This window comes from Strigops habroptila, chromosome 6 (genome assembly GCF_004027225.2).
Source record: "Strigops habroptila isolate Jane chromosome 6, bStrHab1.2.pri, whole genome shotgun sequence".
Lineage (NCBI taxonomy): Eukaryota > Metazoa > Chordata > Aves > Psittaciformes > Psittacidae > Strigops > Strigops habroptila.
The window spans coordinates 28774094-28790711 of NC_044282.2; the positions used below are offsets into that span (position 1 = coordinate 28774094).

The 16618-nt window shown below is 36.4% G+C and overlaps 1 protein-coding gene across 2 annotated transcripts in view; it reads right to left on the reverse strand.

Moving 5' to 3' along the window:
• The window catches only part of BCKDHB (branched chain keto acid dehydrogenase E1 subunit beta), a 122561-nt gene that overhangs the window by 86001 nt on the left and 19942 nt on the right, over positions 1–16618 (reverse strand). For both annotated transcript variants that reach the window (XM_030490524.1, XM_032920026.1), the window contains exons 4-6: positions 12742–12875; positions 11957–12112; positions 7839–7947 (exon numbers count right to left, since the gene is read on the reverse strand). In XM_030490524.1, the coding sequence (XP_030346384.1) occupies positions 7839–7947; positions 11957–12112; positions 12742–12875 (399 nt within the window). The remainder of the gene's footprint in view (positions 1–7838; positions 7948–11956; positions 12113–12741; positions 12876–16618) is intronic.

The window sequence follows — 16618 nt, forward strand, 5'->3', positions numbered from 1 at the left end:
CAGCAATAAAGTAGATATATATACACAACAATGATAGTAAGTCTTGGTGTGCCCCAAGTCAAAATATTAGCATCAAATTTGGAGATGTACAATACTACGATTGATCAAAAAATCTCAAGTAATCACTGCTATGAATTCTAATAAGCACCAAGAGAGCCTTGAAATTGTACTTCAATACTCAGATTAGAAGAAAAAGTTGTGGCAGCACCCTGGTATCTGCAGAGAATGATGCTCCACAGTTTTATGTCTAAATAGACAGAAAAAGTTTTCAGAACCTACACAGAAAGTGGCATCAAGAACTTGTGATTACAGTTTTTAATTTGTCTGAATATTTCATAGTTCATAAAATAGCTATTGATTTCCTGCTGAACAAAATTGCTTCTCGAGGTTATGGTAAATGATCCTACTCAATGATACCAGCAGGAGAAATTGAGTGTTTTGTATTTTTCCTTCACTGGTATGAAAGTTCCAATACAAGTAGAAGGACCTAGTTTTTTTCCTGGCTTACAAGTTATAAACATAACTTTTCAATAACTCAAGTGCTGGTTTTTTGTTTGGTGTTCTTTTTTTTTTTTTTTTGTAATTGTAATTACAGATGTTTAGTTTTGGTTGGTTGGTTTGGGTTTTGCCAGTAATGATGTATAAGTAAGTACTACAAATTTCGCAGAATGGCTGCGGTAAGAAGCAACATCTGGAGATCACCTAGCACAAGCCCCGTACTTAGGTCACCTAGAGATGGTCATTCAGGCCCATGTCCAGTTGGGTTTTGAGTATTTCCACAGCTAGAGACTCCGCAACCGGGCAACCTGTTCCTGTGTATGACCACCCTCAGAGTAAAAAAGTTTTTGCCAGTTAGAGATATCTCACTTCATTTGGACAGGCACAGAAGGGATATACACATTAACTAAACCATCCTTCCTAAAAACAAAATAGGAACTTTTTTTTTTTCTCCAGAACAATTCAACACATGTCAAGAAAAGAAAAAAAATTGAACTCAAGGTGCTTTTAAGCATAGTCAAAATCAGATCTCTTTGCAAGCTATGATTTTTAATATATTAAAATATCAGTGTCTTCCTGTAATAATTTATTTGAATAACAAGTGGCTAAAGGAATATAGGTCAGGGAAAGAAAGAGTGGAAAGGTACATCCAGCCCTTGCTCACTGCACATTACTGGTTGACAGTAGAGCAAACCAGGCTTCTAAGGATTTTTGCACATCAAAAAACCCTCAGACAAAAGAAAGCAGAGATCCTCAAAGTAATGAAACCCACAACTATAATAATTGGCTTTGCATAATTGTCTTTTTCATGGTCATCTACCTGAAACCTAGAGAAAAAGAACCTTATAAAAAGATGCCACAGGACCTTTGAGTGGGAGCGCAGGCAACTGTCATGACTAAGGTTTTGAAGTGACAATGGGGTGCTCCAGGGGAAAAACTGGAAGGTGTACATGATACAAAAAGAGCTCCTTCTCTGCGTCATGGTTTTAACCACACAGGGAAATTAAATATAACATAGAATTACATAAATTAACTGATTTCTTATTATAGCTAAAATATTCTGCAGCAAGATGTCCATTGGATAAGCTGACCTAGGATTCCTGTTAATTTTAATTGCAAAATTCAAAAAAACTATACTGGTTTAATCCAGATTTGGCAGGATTTTATTTAAATGCTTTATGAAACTCCACTAATAATGAAGAAAAGTAGCATATTAAATTATTCTATGCATATTCTTCCATTGTAATTAACCAAACCAGAACAATGTTAACATATGAAGCAGCCTATTAATCTATTAGTAAAGATATAAACAAAATATTTTAAATAAAATACTTCAAATACATACTTCAAATAAAGCAATTAATAAAAACTCGTAATTATCAGAGAAAAAGGACCATCACAAGTTAAGAGGCTGCACCATCTGTTGCTTTTTCTAAAAGAGCAGTCTGAACAGCAGAAAGAAAACACGTTTTCTCATCTTACCTGTCTTGTCTCTATAACAACCACTGATGCAAGTCGTATTTATTTCTACACCACTAATGTCATATACAGTACAATTAAATGAAACTGAAAAGGTCAAAAAACATCAGAGTAGGTTCTCCACAAGATGTCTAAACCTGATAATGTCAACGTGACTCATCTTCTCCTTTGATTCATAATCATTGTGTGCTCTTGACACTGCACAGACTGTTAACTACTTTTTATAAATCAAAGCCTCCTTTTTCTTTTTAATTCAGCTATTTTCTTAGTATCCCTGACATTTAGGGGGACATCACCACAGCACTTTCAATATCATTATAATCTCATAAGTTAACCAGCCACAGAATTCTCTCTATATGTGAGTACTTGTATATTTAACTCTGGACTTTTACCAAGAAAAGGCTTGTATTTCTTTTCTCCTTTCTAATTTTATACAAGGCAAATCAACATACACAAAACTTCTGATGATGACTGTAAGTTTATGTGGAAGGAGAGAACATCTGCTCCTTTAAACATGCCTGGACAAGGATTTTTTCAGTGCAAAAGAGGATAATGGCAGGAGGGAAAAGCCATAAGGAAGAATACATAGGGACACAAACTGAGACAACAAACGATGAGGGAGTCAGTAACAAGAACAAAACCTGCACAGTCTCATTTATTGATAAGGGTACAGGGAATGTGGGAGTGTTTCTTTTGGTAAGATTATCTGATGAAAGTCCTTGTCAAATGTGATAATAAAGAAATAAACAAAATATTGAGAGACACAAAGCTGAAGACAAACATGAGGAGACAAAACCAAGAAAATTGGTTGGGAACAGTGAGTGGAGGGCTATCAAGTAACTATGAGCAAACCAGGACTTTGCAACTTGATAAGCACGCAAACCTTAGGGTCCAGGGTGTTGGAGGGGGTTGTGTAGAACTACACCAGCAGACGAAAGCATGTGAAGGTGAAAGGGGTTGGGGAGGAGCAAGGTGAGAAACAAACAGAAAGGGTTGTAGAACGAGCCAGTTGCACATAAAATGGGACCAGTCAGCATGTTTGTCTGGCTGAGGCCTGTGCCTCATCATGGTGGTCAGTACTAGCTTCTTTTGAAATCCCATCCTGTGCAGGGGTGTGTGCTGCAAGGACTAAATGCCAGCTGCTGGTGAGACCAGCATGAGAAGACAAGACACTGGGCCAGCAACAGGTTGCAGGTTGCAGATACCCTGGGCCTGTGGTGTGAGCTACAGGAGCAAGTGGGGATCCTGGCCACCAGCTGCAGGGGTGGTAACAGCATGTGTCCCACACACCAGCTACCAGCAATGATTGGAACAAGACAAGTGAAAGGCTGTTCTGTCTCCTGTGGGAACCATGCAGTGGCTAAGATCCTCCACCCAAGAGCTGTCCAGGAGAAGAAACATTGTCATTCCCACCTACATACGTACAACCAAGCTGGCAGTGGCACTGCCATAACTGCCTGAGCAAGTAGCCAAAGAGTAAAGGTGAGCACTTCGAAAAGCCCAGGCAAACTGAGGAACAGCAAGTCCTCTGCTAAACAAACTACGAGTAAAGGGGGTGACTGTGCAAGAAAAATAGGCAGTCCTGCCACTGGGCATCTTAGCCACAGATGCAGCACTCTGCTGCTTCAGAGCATGGGCAGAAGAAATCTGCAATTACTAGCTACAACTACACATGGATCTGTTGGAGCAAGTCCAGAGGAGCACCATGAGAAAGATAAGAGGGCTGGAGCACCTCCCGTATGAAGACAGGCTGAGAGAGTTGGGGCTGTTCAGCTTGGAGAAGAGAAGCTGCATGGAGACCTCATAGCAGCCTTCCAGTATCTGAAGGGGGCCTATAAGGATACGGGGGAGGGACTCTTAGTTAGGGACTGTAGTGGTAGGACAAGGGATAATGGGTTCAAACTTAAACAGGGGAAGTTTAGATTAGATATAAGGAAGAAGTTCTTTACTGTGAGGGTGGTGAGGCACTGGAATGGGTTGCCCAAGGAAGTTGTGAATGCTCCATCCCTGGCAGTGTTCAAGGCCAGGTTGGACAGAGCCTTGGGCCACATGGTTTAGTGGGAGGTGTCCCTGGCCATGGCAGGGGGATTGGAACTAGGTGATCTAAAGGTCTTTTCCAACCCTAACTATTCTATGATTCTATGCTAAATATACTTTTTTCTTTCCAATCTAGTTACTGCTTTATGATACATCTTGCATACATATATATCTGTATATACATATACACGCACACAGATAACATGCTACATATACCTATATATCTGTATAAACATACATATGGACATAAATAACATGATACATATGCCTATAAATAAACACAGATATCTGTATATAGGGACTATTTCAAACTGGCTGCATATCAGAGCTAATGCAGAATATGAAATTTATTAACTGTATTTCATTCAAACAAAACAGATAGTTCTCTTCTATAACTTTTAAAACTTACTATTAACATACATTTAGGAAGAGTTTAAGATTTGAGCTTTAAGTCCACTCCCTCCTTTTGGTGTTACCACAGCTCTCATATCTAAGGTATGAGTGACTCTTGAATGAACTGGAAAATGTTTTCAAAATGTTCTCACAAAGCTGTTTTTCACTTTGGAAGCTGCCTTTTCTCCTCTGTTCATCACAGTGTCAGTGCAGTGAACTTGAGGCAATGCTACTTCGATATCCACCTTTCTCCCAGGGATGACTAAGGTGAAGGTATAAGGCCTATTTTTATTCTTCTATTTTCTGTGGGTAAAGGCACGTTTGGATAGCAAATATTCACATACATATGAATGTTCATTTAATAACATGGTTAGTTTTACCTCATGTCTGAATAAGCATACAACATATTTGAATAAGCAAATCTGTATGCATTTGGGAAGACATCCAGCTAAACTCATTATTCAATAAAAACAGCAAGCTATCAGAACATCCATGTGATAGTCACACTGAAATATTTTGCGCTACAGCTCTGATTTACCTTGGAGACCAGACTTTTGTTTCAAAACACTTCTGAACATTCATTTTCTGTATAATGTCTTCACTGTTATATTAAAAAAAAAAAAAAAAGCTTGAATTGGGGCGGGCAGGGGACAAAAAAACAAAAAAACAAAAAAAAAAAAAAAAACTTACAAGCACACCAAAAAAAATCCACCACCAAAAAAACCCCACTCCAACTTGACAGCAATTGATGGACCCACACAGCTCCTTGGACGTATGCACCAGATGCAAAATCACAAGCTTGTTTCTGCACCAGAGCTTCCGTAAAACACCTGGCATCCTGCGTAAGATTCTCAAAAAGCAACTTCGGGTTATACATCCTAAGCTAGATACCTATTATCTTCCATCACTAGCACCCAACAGCTAATTTCAACAATAATAGCAATACTTAGGGGGAGAAACCAAGGGCACAATTTTTTGGTTGGTTGGGGGGTAGTGAGAGTGGGGGGTGTCAGTTTTGATTTAATATGGTGGGGGTTTTTGTTTTAAACAGAGCATTAGTAGCTTCAACCCACATGAACAAGGACAGTTACCTTGTGTTTTTAAGACTATCCCAGCTACAGCCTATTTTCAGCTAAACTTTCAAAGATATTAACAACTGTGAACAAAATATCATGGATAGCTATTTAGAGGCCTCATAGGGAGAAAGAAAATTCCATTAGAGGAGAATGATGAAGCTCAAAAGCCTACCCTAATTTTACAGATAGAAAAAACTACTTCCCATTATCATCTTTGACATCTTAATTTTTCAATGAAATTCCTTCACACACACTGTAACATCAGTCATGAAGTTCCCTGTAACAAATACATTCACTTGAAGCTAGAACAAAAAAGTTTATGGTAGGGTCGATATAATTCCATTATTCAGTGCTTTAGCCCTCATCATGGAAATAATGATTTTTAACTTTTTTTTCCCCTGGAACAATGAGGTCCCAAATCTTGGGAAGGGGTTTATATCATATTATTAATATCCAAAAAAAGAAGTTACCTGTCATGATAACCCTCATCACGTTGCCACAAACGTAGGATAAATTTCAGCCTACATCACTAAACTGATGTTCTTAGAAATTTTAAGACAAAAATGTAGGTAATGTCTCTGACAATGAGGCCATTGGAATATAGGAGGAAATTAGTCTTTCAGAAACTACCAACACCATCTTGCAGTAACTCTGCGGTTGGTTATTGATCAGCACATAAATGACATTAGCCACTATTTCAGCACATCTTTATTCCAGATTTCAATCACAAGACTTATTTATGCCCACTAGATGTTCCAGCAATTGCTTTACAAGTCATTTCCTCAAATACAAAAACCTCCTTATATTCTCAAAAGCTGTGTGATATTGATGCGCAGCCATTCATTCCACTATGAAACAAGCATTTTTATTAACTCTACAATCTGGTTTTGTGACTTGCAAATACTGGGGGGAAGAAAAAGAAAAAAAAAAGAAAAATAAAAAGAAAAAGAAATAAAGGGTTGTTTTAAAGACAGAAGAATTCTGAACTTCCACTCTTTTTCTTTGTTTAACATGACTCGAAGATTCAAGTTCACTTTCTAAACTACCTCATCTAAATGAAGGGTCAAAGGTCTTTACTGCTAAATATCAGTAAGCTCACAAAACACACTGGAAACTTAAGGAATGCAATACCCTTTGGGTACATCACACAACCCCACACTAAAAATAGCTGCACTTTTAAAAATACATTGCTAACAGGAATTCTGGGTCTTGTTTGAAAATACAAAAGCAAATTAGCGATTTCCCCAGTATACATCCAATTTGCTCCCAAGTTATTCTGCTATTTTTGTGTAGCTCTGATGTCTGCTTTCTAACTCTTTCGCTTGTTATTCTTTGGTTTTCTTCTCTAGGAAGAGGATAAATTTACTAAGAAAATGGATGCACTGATGGAAAAGCACTGTTAAAAGGTCCAAAGTAAGATACAAGCATTTTGTCCTTCCCTCAGCTTCAGTCAATTTATAAACTGAATTGAGAGATTCAAGCATAGTTGGCATATCGAGCTATAGGCACAGAAACACTGAAGGTAAGTGACGGCTTAAGTTCATTTTATCAGTTGCTCAGCCAATCACTCTGCCTGTCTCCACATGCAAGATTTATTTTCATTCAACTGGACTGTTGTCAGTCCAGTTTCTCTAGACCAAAAAAGTAACAAGCTGATTGTTACAACAAACTCAAGCATTACCATCAAATTACTCTATTCTTCTATGTAACACATTATCATAGCTGTTAAAGCTCCTTTGAACCATAAAGTTCACTATGGCTAAAACAAATGAAAAGAATAACTAATGACAATCACACTTCCTTCCACATAAGATTAAAATCTAACAGAGCAGATTTTGAAGATTTTTAGAAAGCACTTCAAAGTAATTTCAACTTTTCAAAAATGGTGATGTAGATGTTAATTTCTGGAAAACTAAAAACTGATCTGGAAACTTATTATAGTATCTAAAATAAAAAGAAAAAAATAAAAAAAAATAAAAAAATAAAATAAAAAAAAGGCAGTTTAACTTCTGTCAAATTTATACTGCAATTTCATAAAGGATAATGCCTCTCAGTTCTATTTCTTTTTAGCCCAAGACTGGACAGAGCGTTCTACTTCCAAAGTTAACTGAGCATGAATCACACTGTAAATGTTAATTTATCCTTGCAGCCAAATTCAGAGATCTTCATCAGTTTTCACAATTCCTCTAAAAAAAAACAACACCCGAACATAGCTATAAACAAAACAAGTCAAGACTTCTGCTATGGTATTGGTTTTAACTGTGACTATCAACATATAGCTGGGAAAAAAGAAAAAAAAAAAAAAAAAAAAAGAAAAAGTGTCGCTTATTGGAAAATACACATATAAATCTTTACCTGCAGCTCTGTAAAGTATTTTAGGTTCAAAGAATATGCATGGATTTTTGTCCTCTATGCATGATAGGAGCAGTCCTTTGGCCTGAACAGGACTCCTTGGAATAACAATCTGTAAAAATAATTTTTAAATAGCTTATTTAAATTGCAATTCTGCTACAAGCTCCTTTAATTAATATTAAAAAGAAGCAATTATTTGCTTTTTGTAAACCTATGTACAGATTGATCAGTTCTTGCAAAATGAATTAACATCAGTGTTATGTTACTGACATACACTCAAAATTTTGAATTTTATTTTGTTCATTCATCAGGCTTGAATAGTTTCCCTCTATACCATGATTTAAATACTAATGGATTCCCCTCCAATAACGTAGAACTAGGATCTTAATCACATTTTAAGGTAGAAGGAACAGAAAAGTAGGTCAGATTAAATATATATATTATTGTTAGTTTAGTAAAATTAATGTAGATGTATGACAAAAAAAGTTCAGCTGAGTGATCCTCAGTTGCTTGGGTAAAGAGTCATCGAAGCAGGCCTAGAAGGTATTCAGACTTAGTCCAGTAAGTTTTTAAGACTAAAAAATAAATAGCTATTTAAAGTTGACTTCCTTTGCTTATGAAAAGGAAATTCCAAATTTTTGGAAATGAACAAATACCAAAAAATGCCTTAAAATAATATCAAGCAAAGAGAAAACTAAGCAAGGCCTCCAGATGTAATCTGAATACTAGGAAGGAAAAGTATAATTGATTTGCCAACAGAAGAGTTAATTTTGGATGATCTAATTGAATGTTATGAACAGAAAATTACCAAATTATCACAGCTTAACTGAAAATAGAACCCAAAAGCTCAATACCCTCAGATCAGAAGGTCAAGCTAATTTACATCTCAGAGGTCTTCAAGAGCTGAGACATGCAGCATAAAGTCTACTAGCAAACATTTTTTATAGCTGTGAAATTACAAGTGACTGCCTCTGACTAAAAGCAATAGTTGTAGCACTTGTTTAAAGCAAAAAAGTAAATAAACCCATGTAACTACAGACATGGTAACTTACTGCCTCCAGGAGTTTCCAAGGCTTCAAAATATTTTTTGAGAGTAAGAACATTTAATTAGAGGAAAGTAATAGAAAAGGGTCAAAATACAACTTACATCTGCTATCACATCAAATTAACTTGACACATGATTTTTGTAAACAAGGGATAGAAGCAGTCTATTAATATTTCATCAAAGTATTTAGTAACAAGACACATGGGAAATTACCCACGGATGTTACTAGTGCAGCTCCTTAAGGATCATTTTTAGAACAGACTTTATTTACCTTATTCACTCATGACGTTAAGTCAGAACATGGCAACGAAAACTGTTCAAAAGCTGAGAGTCACTACCACTTCAGCCACTACAGAGGGTGGTAACAAAAAGACCTAGTTCACATTGAAGACATGACTGACCAAAGCACAAGGAAAATGAATTACATATACTGAAAAGTCACACAGTTAAGGACTGCATTTTTGTTATCAATTTAGAACACAGCAGTAAAAATTCAGATCTGAATTTATTATCTGCTCAAAGGATGACTAGGACACTATGCCATGCAGCCCTAAAAAAGCATAATAATATAGCCAAGGAATTGTTAGTACTATTGCAAAAATTACTGCCAGAAACTCAGCTGGAATACTTCATGACTATATCAACTGTTTTGAAAGAAAATTTGAAAGAGGTGCCCATAAAGCTTCAGAAATTGTTAACATCTCTCTGATATTTTGATTTGCTTAGTCTAATAAAAGACAAAAGGGAAAACAATTGTTCTCTTAGTATATGAAAGGGAAGATGAATGACAGAGAAGTTAAATATACAAGTTAGTCAGGGACAAATTTAAGCTGGAAATTAAAAGAAAGCTTCCAGCCATGACAGCAAATATTCTGGAGCAATGGAATAGTGAGAGTCAATACAGTGATTCTGGACGTCAGTCTGATTCATTAAGACGTACATCCTCACAACAAAAGATACAACCATCTAGCAATGTCCTTGTCACCCTAATAAGTACTTGTCTTAAGTACTAATGATGACAATCCTTCCCCTGAACAGCCAAAGTTGTACAAACTCCCTTTTGCTTGGAAAATACAAACTTCATCTTAGGAAAAGCAAAAAATAAAAATCTTAGGTCAGGGTTTAACAAAACACTTTTGAAAAGCTCTCTCTCCAAAGGTCAATCCTACCCTTCCCAGCTTGCAACACATGACCTTTCCTACTGTAATTCAGAGAAAACATGCACAGATTGGGACTTTCACAAATGCATCTGAACCACAAGTCCATTTGCACTTTTGGATTCATATATTAAGGGCTGGGTTTGGGTTCATGCAAAAAAACACCTGCAACCTTGAAGATAAAACCTTAAATATTAAGTGCATTAACAAACAGCTGTGCAAAAAATATTTAAGCAACAACATTATTTTCAAAGACACAAAGTTCAAAAGATAGAGTCTGAAATACTTCTCTGTGCATCAAAAACTAGCATATTATTCCATCAGTTCCACAGAATTTAATGTGCTCTTCACCTTTAACTGGGATGTTAGTGGTACCAACCTACTTTAGCATTTTACCCAAGGAAAAGTGAAAGAAAGCAAAAAAGTCAACAAGACAAAAGATCAGAGATGAGAGAAAAGACATTAAATTACCTGAAGTGCTTAAATAAAATTCTGACTTGTTAATTTATTCAGAAGACTAAGCACAGTAGTACTAGCTCGCTATGAATTAGATAAATTAAATAATTAAATCACCAGAGTGGACCGCTAAATGTCAGCACTTGGTTCAGTACATAAAGATTTGAGATTGACCAACAAGATCAGGATAAGTTAGCTAGACCTGGCATCAGTGTCTTAATCATATAAGTTATCTTGTGCTTCCATATGATGGTGAGCTATCCTAATATTTAAACAAGCTCCAAAAAACATTTGATTCAACTACCTGGCAAAAGACATTGTAGACTGCTTTTGTCTATATCAGGAAATATTTTCAAGATCAAAATAGGAACACCTCAGAGACCATAAAGAACACCCAAAGACAAAAATGCATTGTTTCTCAAATATCATGAAATATGAATAATACAGGATTTTTTATCTAAGAGAAACAAGTAGGAGTGCTATGGCCTTCCTGTAAATGAGCAATATCTGGAGTTTTAGAACACCAAAACCATATATAGACAATAGTCTAAACAGATAGTGTGAACATGTGAACATGTGTCTTCAGCATACAAATACTGGTTTTGCTTAAGTCTTCCACATTGATCAAGCTATGAGTCATTTCTCAAAGGACTGGATGCCAGTTAACCCAGAAGTTCAAGTCCATAGACAAAATTTTACCCAGAAAAAAGGAGAGCTGCAAACAGTGTTCTCAATCTGAGACAATAAGATCCCACTCCTCCCTTTCCTCTAGCAAACCCCTCCCTCTTCTTCTAGCAAAAGTAATCCATCTAATTGCTAGGAATCTTAGTTTCAAGGAATGCCACTATCTCGCACAGAGAATCTCCCTAAAGTTATTATTCAGAGAATCACAGAACAGAAGGGTCACCCAGAGCCAGCTGCCCAGGCAACTTCTGAATACCTCCATGGATGGAGATGCCACAACCTCCCTGGGCAACCTACGCCAAGCGCTTCCTTATTGTTCGGACAGAATCTCTTGTGTTTCGGTTTGTGCACACTGCCAGTCACTGTCATTCATATAAATGAATTTGATAACACACTTAACACGACAGACGCAGAAACAAAAAAAAAAAAAAGAAAGTACTATTTATTAACGCTAGCTTTTAGTTTCTGTGCTATACTAGGCACAGATGAAAAATGCATGCTTTTATTGCAAAAAGCACACAAATACAAAATGCTACTACATCTACTAAAATCTACTACAAATTGCTTCAATAATGGCTATAAATTCTCAAACACTTAACACAGTTTAAATTTTGTAACTTGAAAACTTCTGGAAGAGTTTTTGATTAACATATTTAGATATTTTGCTGTGGACTGACTTCCACTCTTCTTTCCCTGCCTGCACCCACGCTCATTGTTAGCCAGGTCCATTAAAAAAAAAACTAATGAAATTAATCTTCATAAAATATGAGTTACTGTACCTTTATTCCAGGACAATGAGCAAAAAAAGCTTCTGGACTCTGAGAGTGATATAGTGCACCATGACCCACACAGCCCCAGGGAGCTCTGATGGTGAGGTTCCCACAATTAAACAGATCTCCAGAGCGGTAACGATATTTTGCTGCTTCGTTAACAATCTGGGAAGATTTATATATAAAAGTAATATTCAGTCCAATACCTTTAGTTACGCATCATTAAGCCGCTATAATACATGAGATGCAACTATTTCATCTGCACCATGCATGCAATTCAAAGGACCAAATTAGAAGCAAAGGAATCTTGTAAGACAGTGGAAAGGCAAACAAAGCAATAACGTAGTGTGCATAAGTCAGATGCGTAGGCCTGAGGAGTTGCGATATAACCCAGTTGTTTCCCCATTCCCACACTGTCGATCAGCCTGCTTCAAATCTGTAGTTTGTCCTGTGGACACGTAGCCAGCTGCAGCAACATAGAGAAGTGGGAGGCGGTTTTGGGAAGACACAACTGATGAATTTAAGACTGCTGAAGCCAACACATCCAAAAAACCAAAAATGAAATCAAAGAGACATTTGCTTCAAACCACATTTTTAATTTCCATTATTTAATGAGTGTTCAAACTGGCTTTGGTACCTTCCTGTTTACTTAAAGCATGCATAAATATTAGTAATACAGCTGTGGATATATTTGCAAATGTTACATATTCAAACCAAATATTAATGCCAACGGAAGAGTAATTTAAACAGTCACAAGAGTTCTTTTTACTTCTCTCAAATTTATTAGTACTAACCTGATCAAATGCTGGAAAAATGTAATCTGCAAACTGAATTTCTGCAATGGCTGTAGCACCAGTAACAGCAATTCCAATACCGAAGCCAACAATTCCTTGTTCACACAAGGGGGTGTTGAAAACTCTATCTTTACCTATTAAAAAAATAAAATAAAAATAAAGCATTCCTTTAACACACTGTCATGGTTTAAGCTCAGCCAGCAACTGGAAAACATAGCCCAGAAATATTCAAGTTATAAACAAGTCATCTGCAATTAAGCATATGGCTCTTTAGATGGGTGTAGGAACAATACACATCCATTACAGCTAAACATACTTTCATTTTAATAGTAACAGCTCAGAGGAAGACAAGGAGAAACTAAAGAAGAACAGTTTCTGTAACTTAAAATGTTCTGAATACTTCAAGGAAAACCATTTGTTCTCATGAATATAAAGATAAGCACACATACACTTCATGCTTATATGGGAGGAATAAAGAATACTTACAAGCATTTAAAATAAGCTTAGAATAAAGAGAAGTACTGATACTTCAATTTTTTTCAGGCAGTCAAAGTGAACTGTCCGTACTCAAAGCAGATGGATCTACAAGAGCATCTGTACGAAAGTACACTGTCTCTTGCCCACACTCTACATAAACAATGCCCAAACATTGTTTGAAACACATAGTCTGAAACACAACTACAATATCCTCTATAAGACATATTTACAATATTTGACAGCATTCTGCCTCTGTAGATAAGCAGGGAAACCTAGTTATGCTATTAAATTTTCCATTCAGAATATTGGGAAATAGACAGGAGGTTTCTATTGGAGTCCACTATGCATGAATGTGCCAAGACTTCAAACTGGATGGGAAAAAATGTGATCACAGTGCACACCAGTGGCTATGAAATAAATTAAACAATATCTAAATAACCACCAAATAAATAACTAAAAAGAAAGACTAAACTAATTAATTTATAATTATGAAAGTTGTCACTATGAAGATTCCAGTTTCAATAGCTGCAAGTTAACAAGCTAGAGAAAGGGAAGCTAACAAAAGGTTTTAGAAAGGGATGATAAGAGGAGAACCACTGCCCACAGCTGTATTTACAATACACAAAGGGAGACATGTTTTACGAATCTTTGAAGTACACCTCTTTCATCTTCACACATCACCCAGCACAGCATTGTCACTGCTTGTACCCTGTCCACATGCTTTACATGGTGTTTTGAGTTTCCTACTTCAAGGGTTACTTTGTTTTGGGTTGGGGTTGGGGGGTGGGGGTGTTGTGTTTTGGGGAGGTTTTGGTTGGTTGGTTTTTGTTTGGGGGTTCTGTTTGGTTGGTCAGTTTGGAGGGGATTTTCTTTTTTTTGAGATGTCATCAGTAATTAGTCCTTCTGCCTTCCTCTCTTTCCCCTCCACCAGGAACATGACTAAGACATCACTCATTTACGGCAAGTAAAAAAAAGATGTCAGCAGAGGATACTACAGTCTTGGTGGTATCAGTGAGGCTACACAAGCCAAGCCAAGCCAAGTCCAGAGGGCTACTATAACTGCAGGACACTCTACGATTTTGCATACAAGACAGTGGAAACATTTTTCAAGCACCTTAAATATCACTTGAGGGAAAGTACAATTTTCTCAAATTAGTCATTGCAAACTTCTGTGACTTCTACTCATTTCTTACAAATCAGTGTTTGAAACAAAAGTCCCTGACAATACTTTTAAGATACATGCACACTGGGCTGCTTTATGTTTAGAAATAAGTGTCCAAGAAGCTAAATTCTTATCACAGAAGTCCTGCTATTGCTGCTGAAGATAAAAAAGTTACCACAGATAGCTCAGTAATTAAAACTGAGTTCCGGGTTAATAAAATTATTGCATAGCTTTGAAAGAAAGTGGGATTTTGTTGTCTGGATGTCAAACACACCCTTATCAACTCTGAATCACAGCAAAGCACTTTGAAGATCACAGAACATTTTACAAGCACAAAAAACTGCTAGCTCTCATTTCCCAGGTACGTGCGCAAGCTGATCTCGGTAATTTCTAGATGTGGGTCATCTGTACTTTGTTTTCCATCTCCTGGAAGTGAAATAATAATCTCTGCAGGTAGTGTGCTCAAAAGTTATTCAAACTGAAGATGGCATAGGAAATGAGAATGGCAGTAACTTCATAGTGCTGCCATTTACTCTTGCTAGGCATTTATTTTACCAGGATGCTGCAGAAACAGTACCAGTCTGCACATTTCTATTCTTTCTTTAGTAGTACTACCAATGCGTCTGGCAATGTCACTACATAAAAACAGCCCCAGCCCTGAAAGATTTTCATCCAAAGCAGCAGAAAGAGAGAATGCTCTGGGAAACCTATGACTGGGGAAGATATTTATTGAAGACGGAACTTGTTTTCATGTCCTCATAATTAAGCCGTACTCACTTCTGACAAACATCAATAAATTAAAGCCCAAGGCACAACAAGAATGAGTTCAAAAAGGATCACACAGAATCAACTCTTCCCTTAAGAGCCAACAAAAGGGGATTTCAGACACATCAGAACCATGCTTCTCCCACGCAGAACAAGAAACTTTGGCTTTCAGGGCTATTTAGTTCCATTTCTACAGAGTATATAGATCAGTAAACTAATCCATAGGGTGGAGAAGGAAAATAATGCCATACGAAGATGAAAGAACTTCTGTAACAATGAGAACACAAGATTATTTTTGAACCTAGAGAGCATATATACTGTGTAAATTGTTCTTATTCCTGAACAATGGCTGTAGTCTCAGCTCCCAAGCTACACAGTATCCTCTGGTGCGCTCCCTCCACTAACAGGCACCATGGTCAAGGAAAGAGGAACATAAACTGTCAATGCAAATGCGTAATTGCCTCAGGCTTTACCAGCATCTATAAGGGTGAGGAAGGCCTGCAACCACAAAAGGATGCAACCGCAAGAGCTGTCCCTGTACCTGTATCCATCCGTAAGACTATGATCACTTGGCAAACATCTCCTTCCCTCTTTATTATTTAATTTAGGGTACCATGAATTAGACATCTTGTTTCCCTTCTCTTTCACTGATGCATTTTTTTTTAATTAAAACATCTCAGATTTTAATAAACTAAAAATGTATTAACATTACCAAGACATATAGCTCTTTCCTACTTCTTAAAAGTCAATTGGCAGATCAATATATTTCACTTCATTTGCTTACATTTTTATATAGGACATAATCAGAAAGAAAACACTGAAAAAAAAAAAAGACTACAGAAGAGACAGAATTAAAAAAAAAAAAAGAAAGAAAAAGTAAATAACCTTAAATTTGAAGTAAATTTAAAAATATAGCATTTTTATATTGAAATGAAAATATTAAATTGGCTTTTTTTCCATTCATGTGGATTTAACACATATTTATATATAACATTAATGTTTATGTCTACATTTAACATATACAGGTAAGTCTGCTTTAAGACTCTACCAAATAGCCTACAAAATATACTGTCTTAGCAGAGCAAAAAAACTTAGACTGTTGAGAAAGGCCCTGAAGTCAGATCATACTAAGCTTACCTAACCTTATTCTTTATTAACAGGATTTTTCAGAGTACACTGAAATAGCCTAACACATTGTTTCCATAAATAATTTTATTTCATCATGAAAAAGTTAAATGTATTAGAACAGTCCTGTAAAATGATTAATTTTAGCTAATAATTAATAAAAACTTCAAAATCAATTCTTTAGTATCAATTTGGGGTAGATGAATGAATTTAAAAGCACAATAGTGTGCCACTCTGATTCAAAATATAACACACACCCTACTAAAACTGCTGAAATACTATTGAGGTATTAAAGGCATCACGCTGCTACCAATGGACTATGATGAAGCAAATGAAGTGAGAATCAAT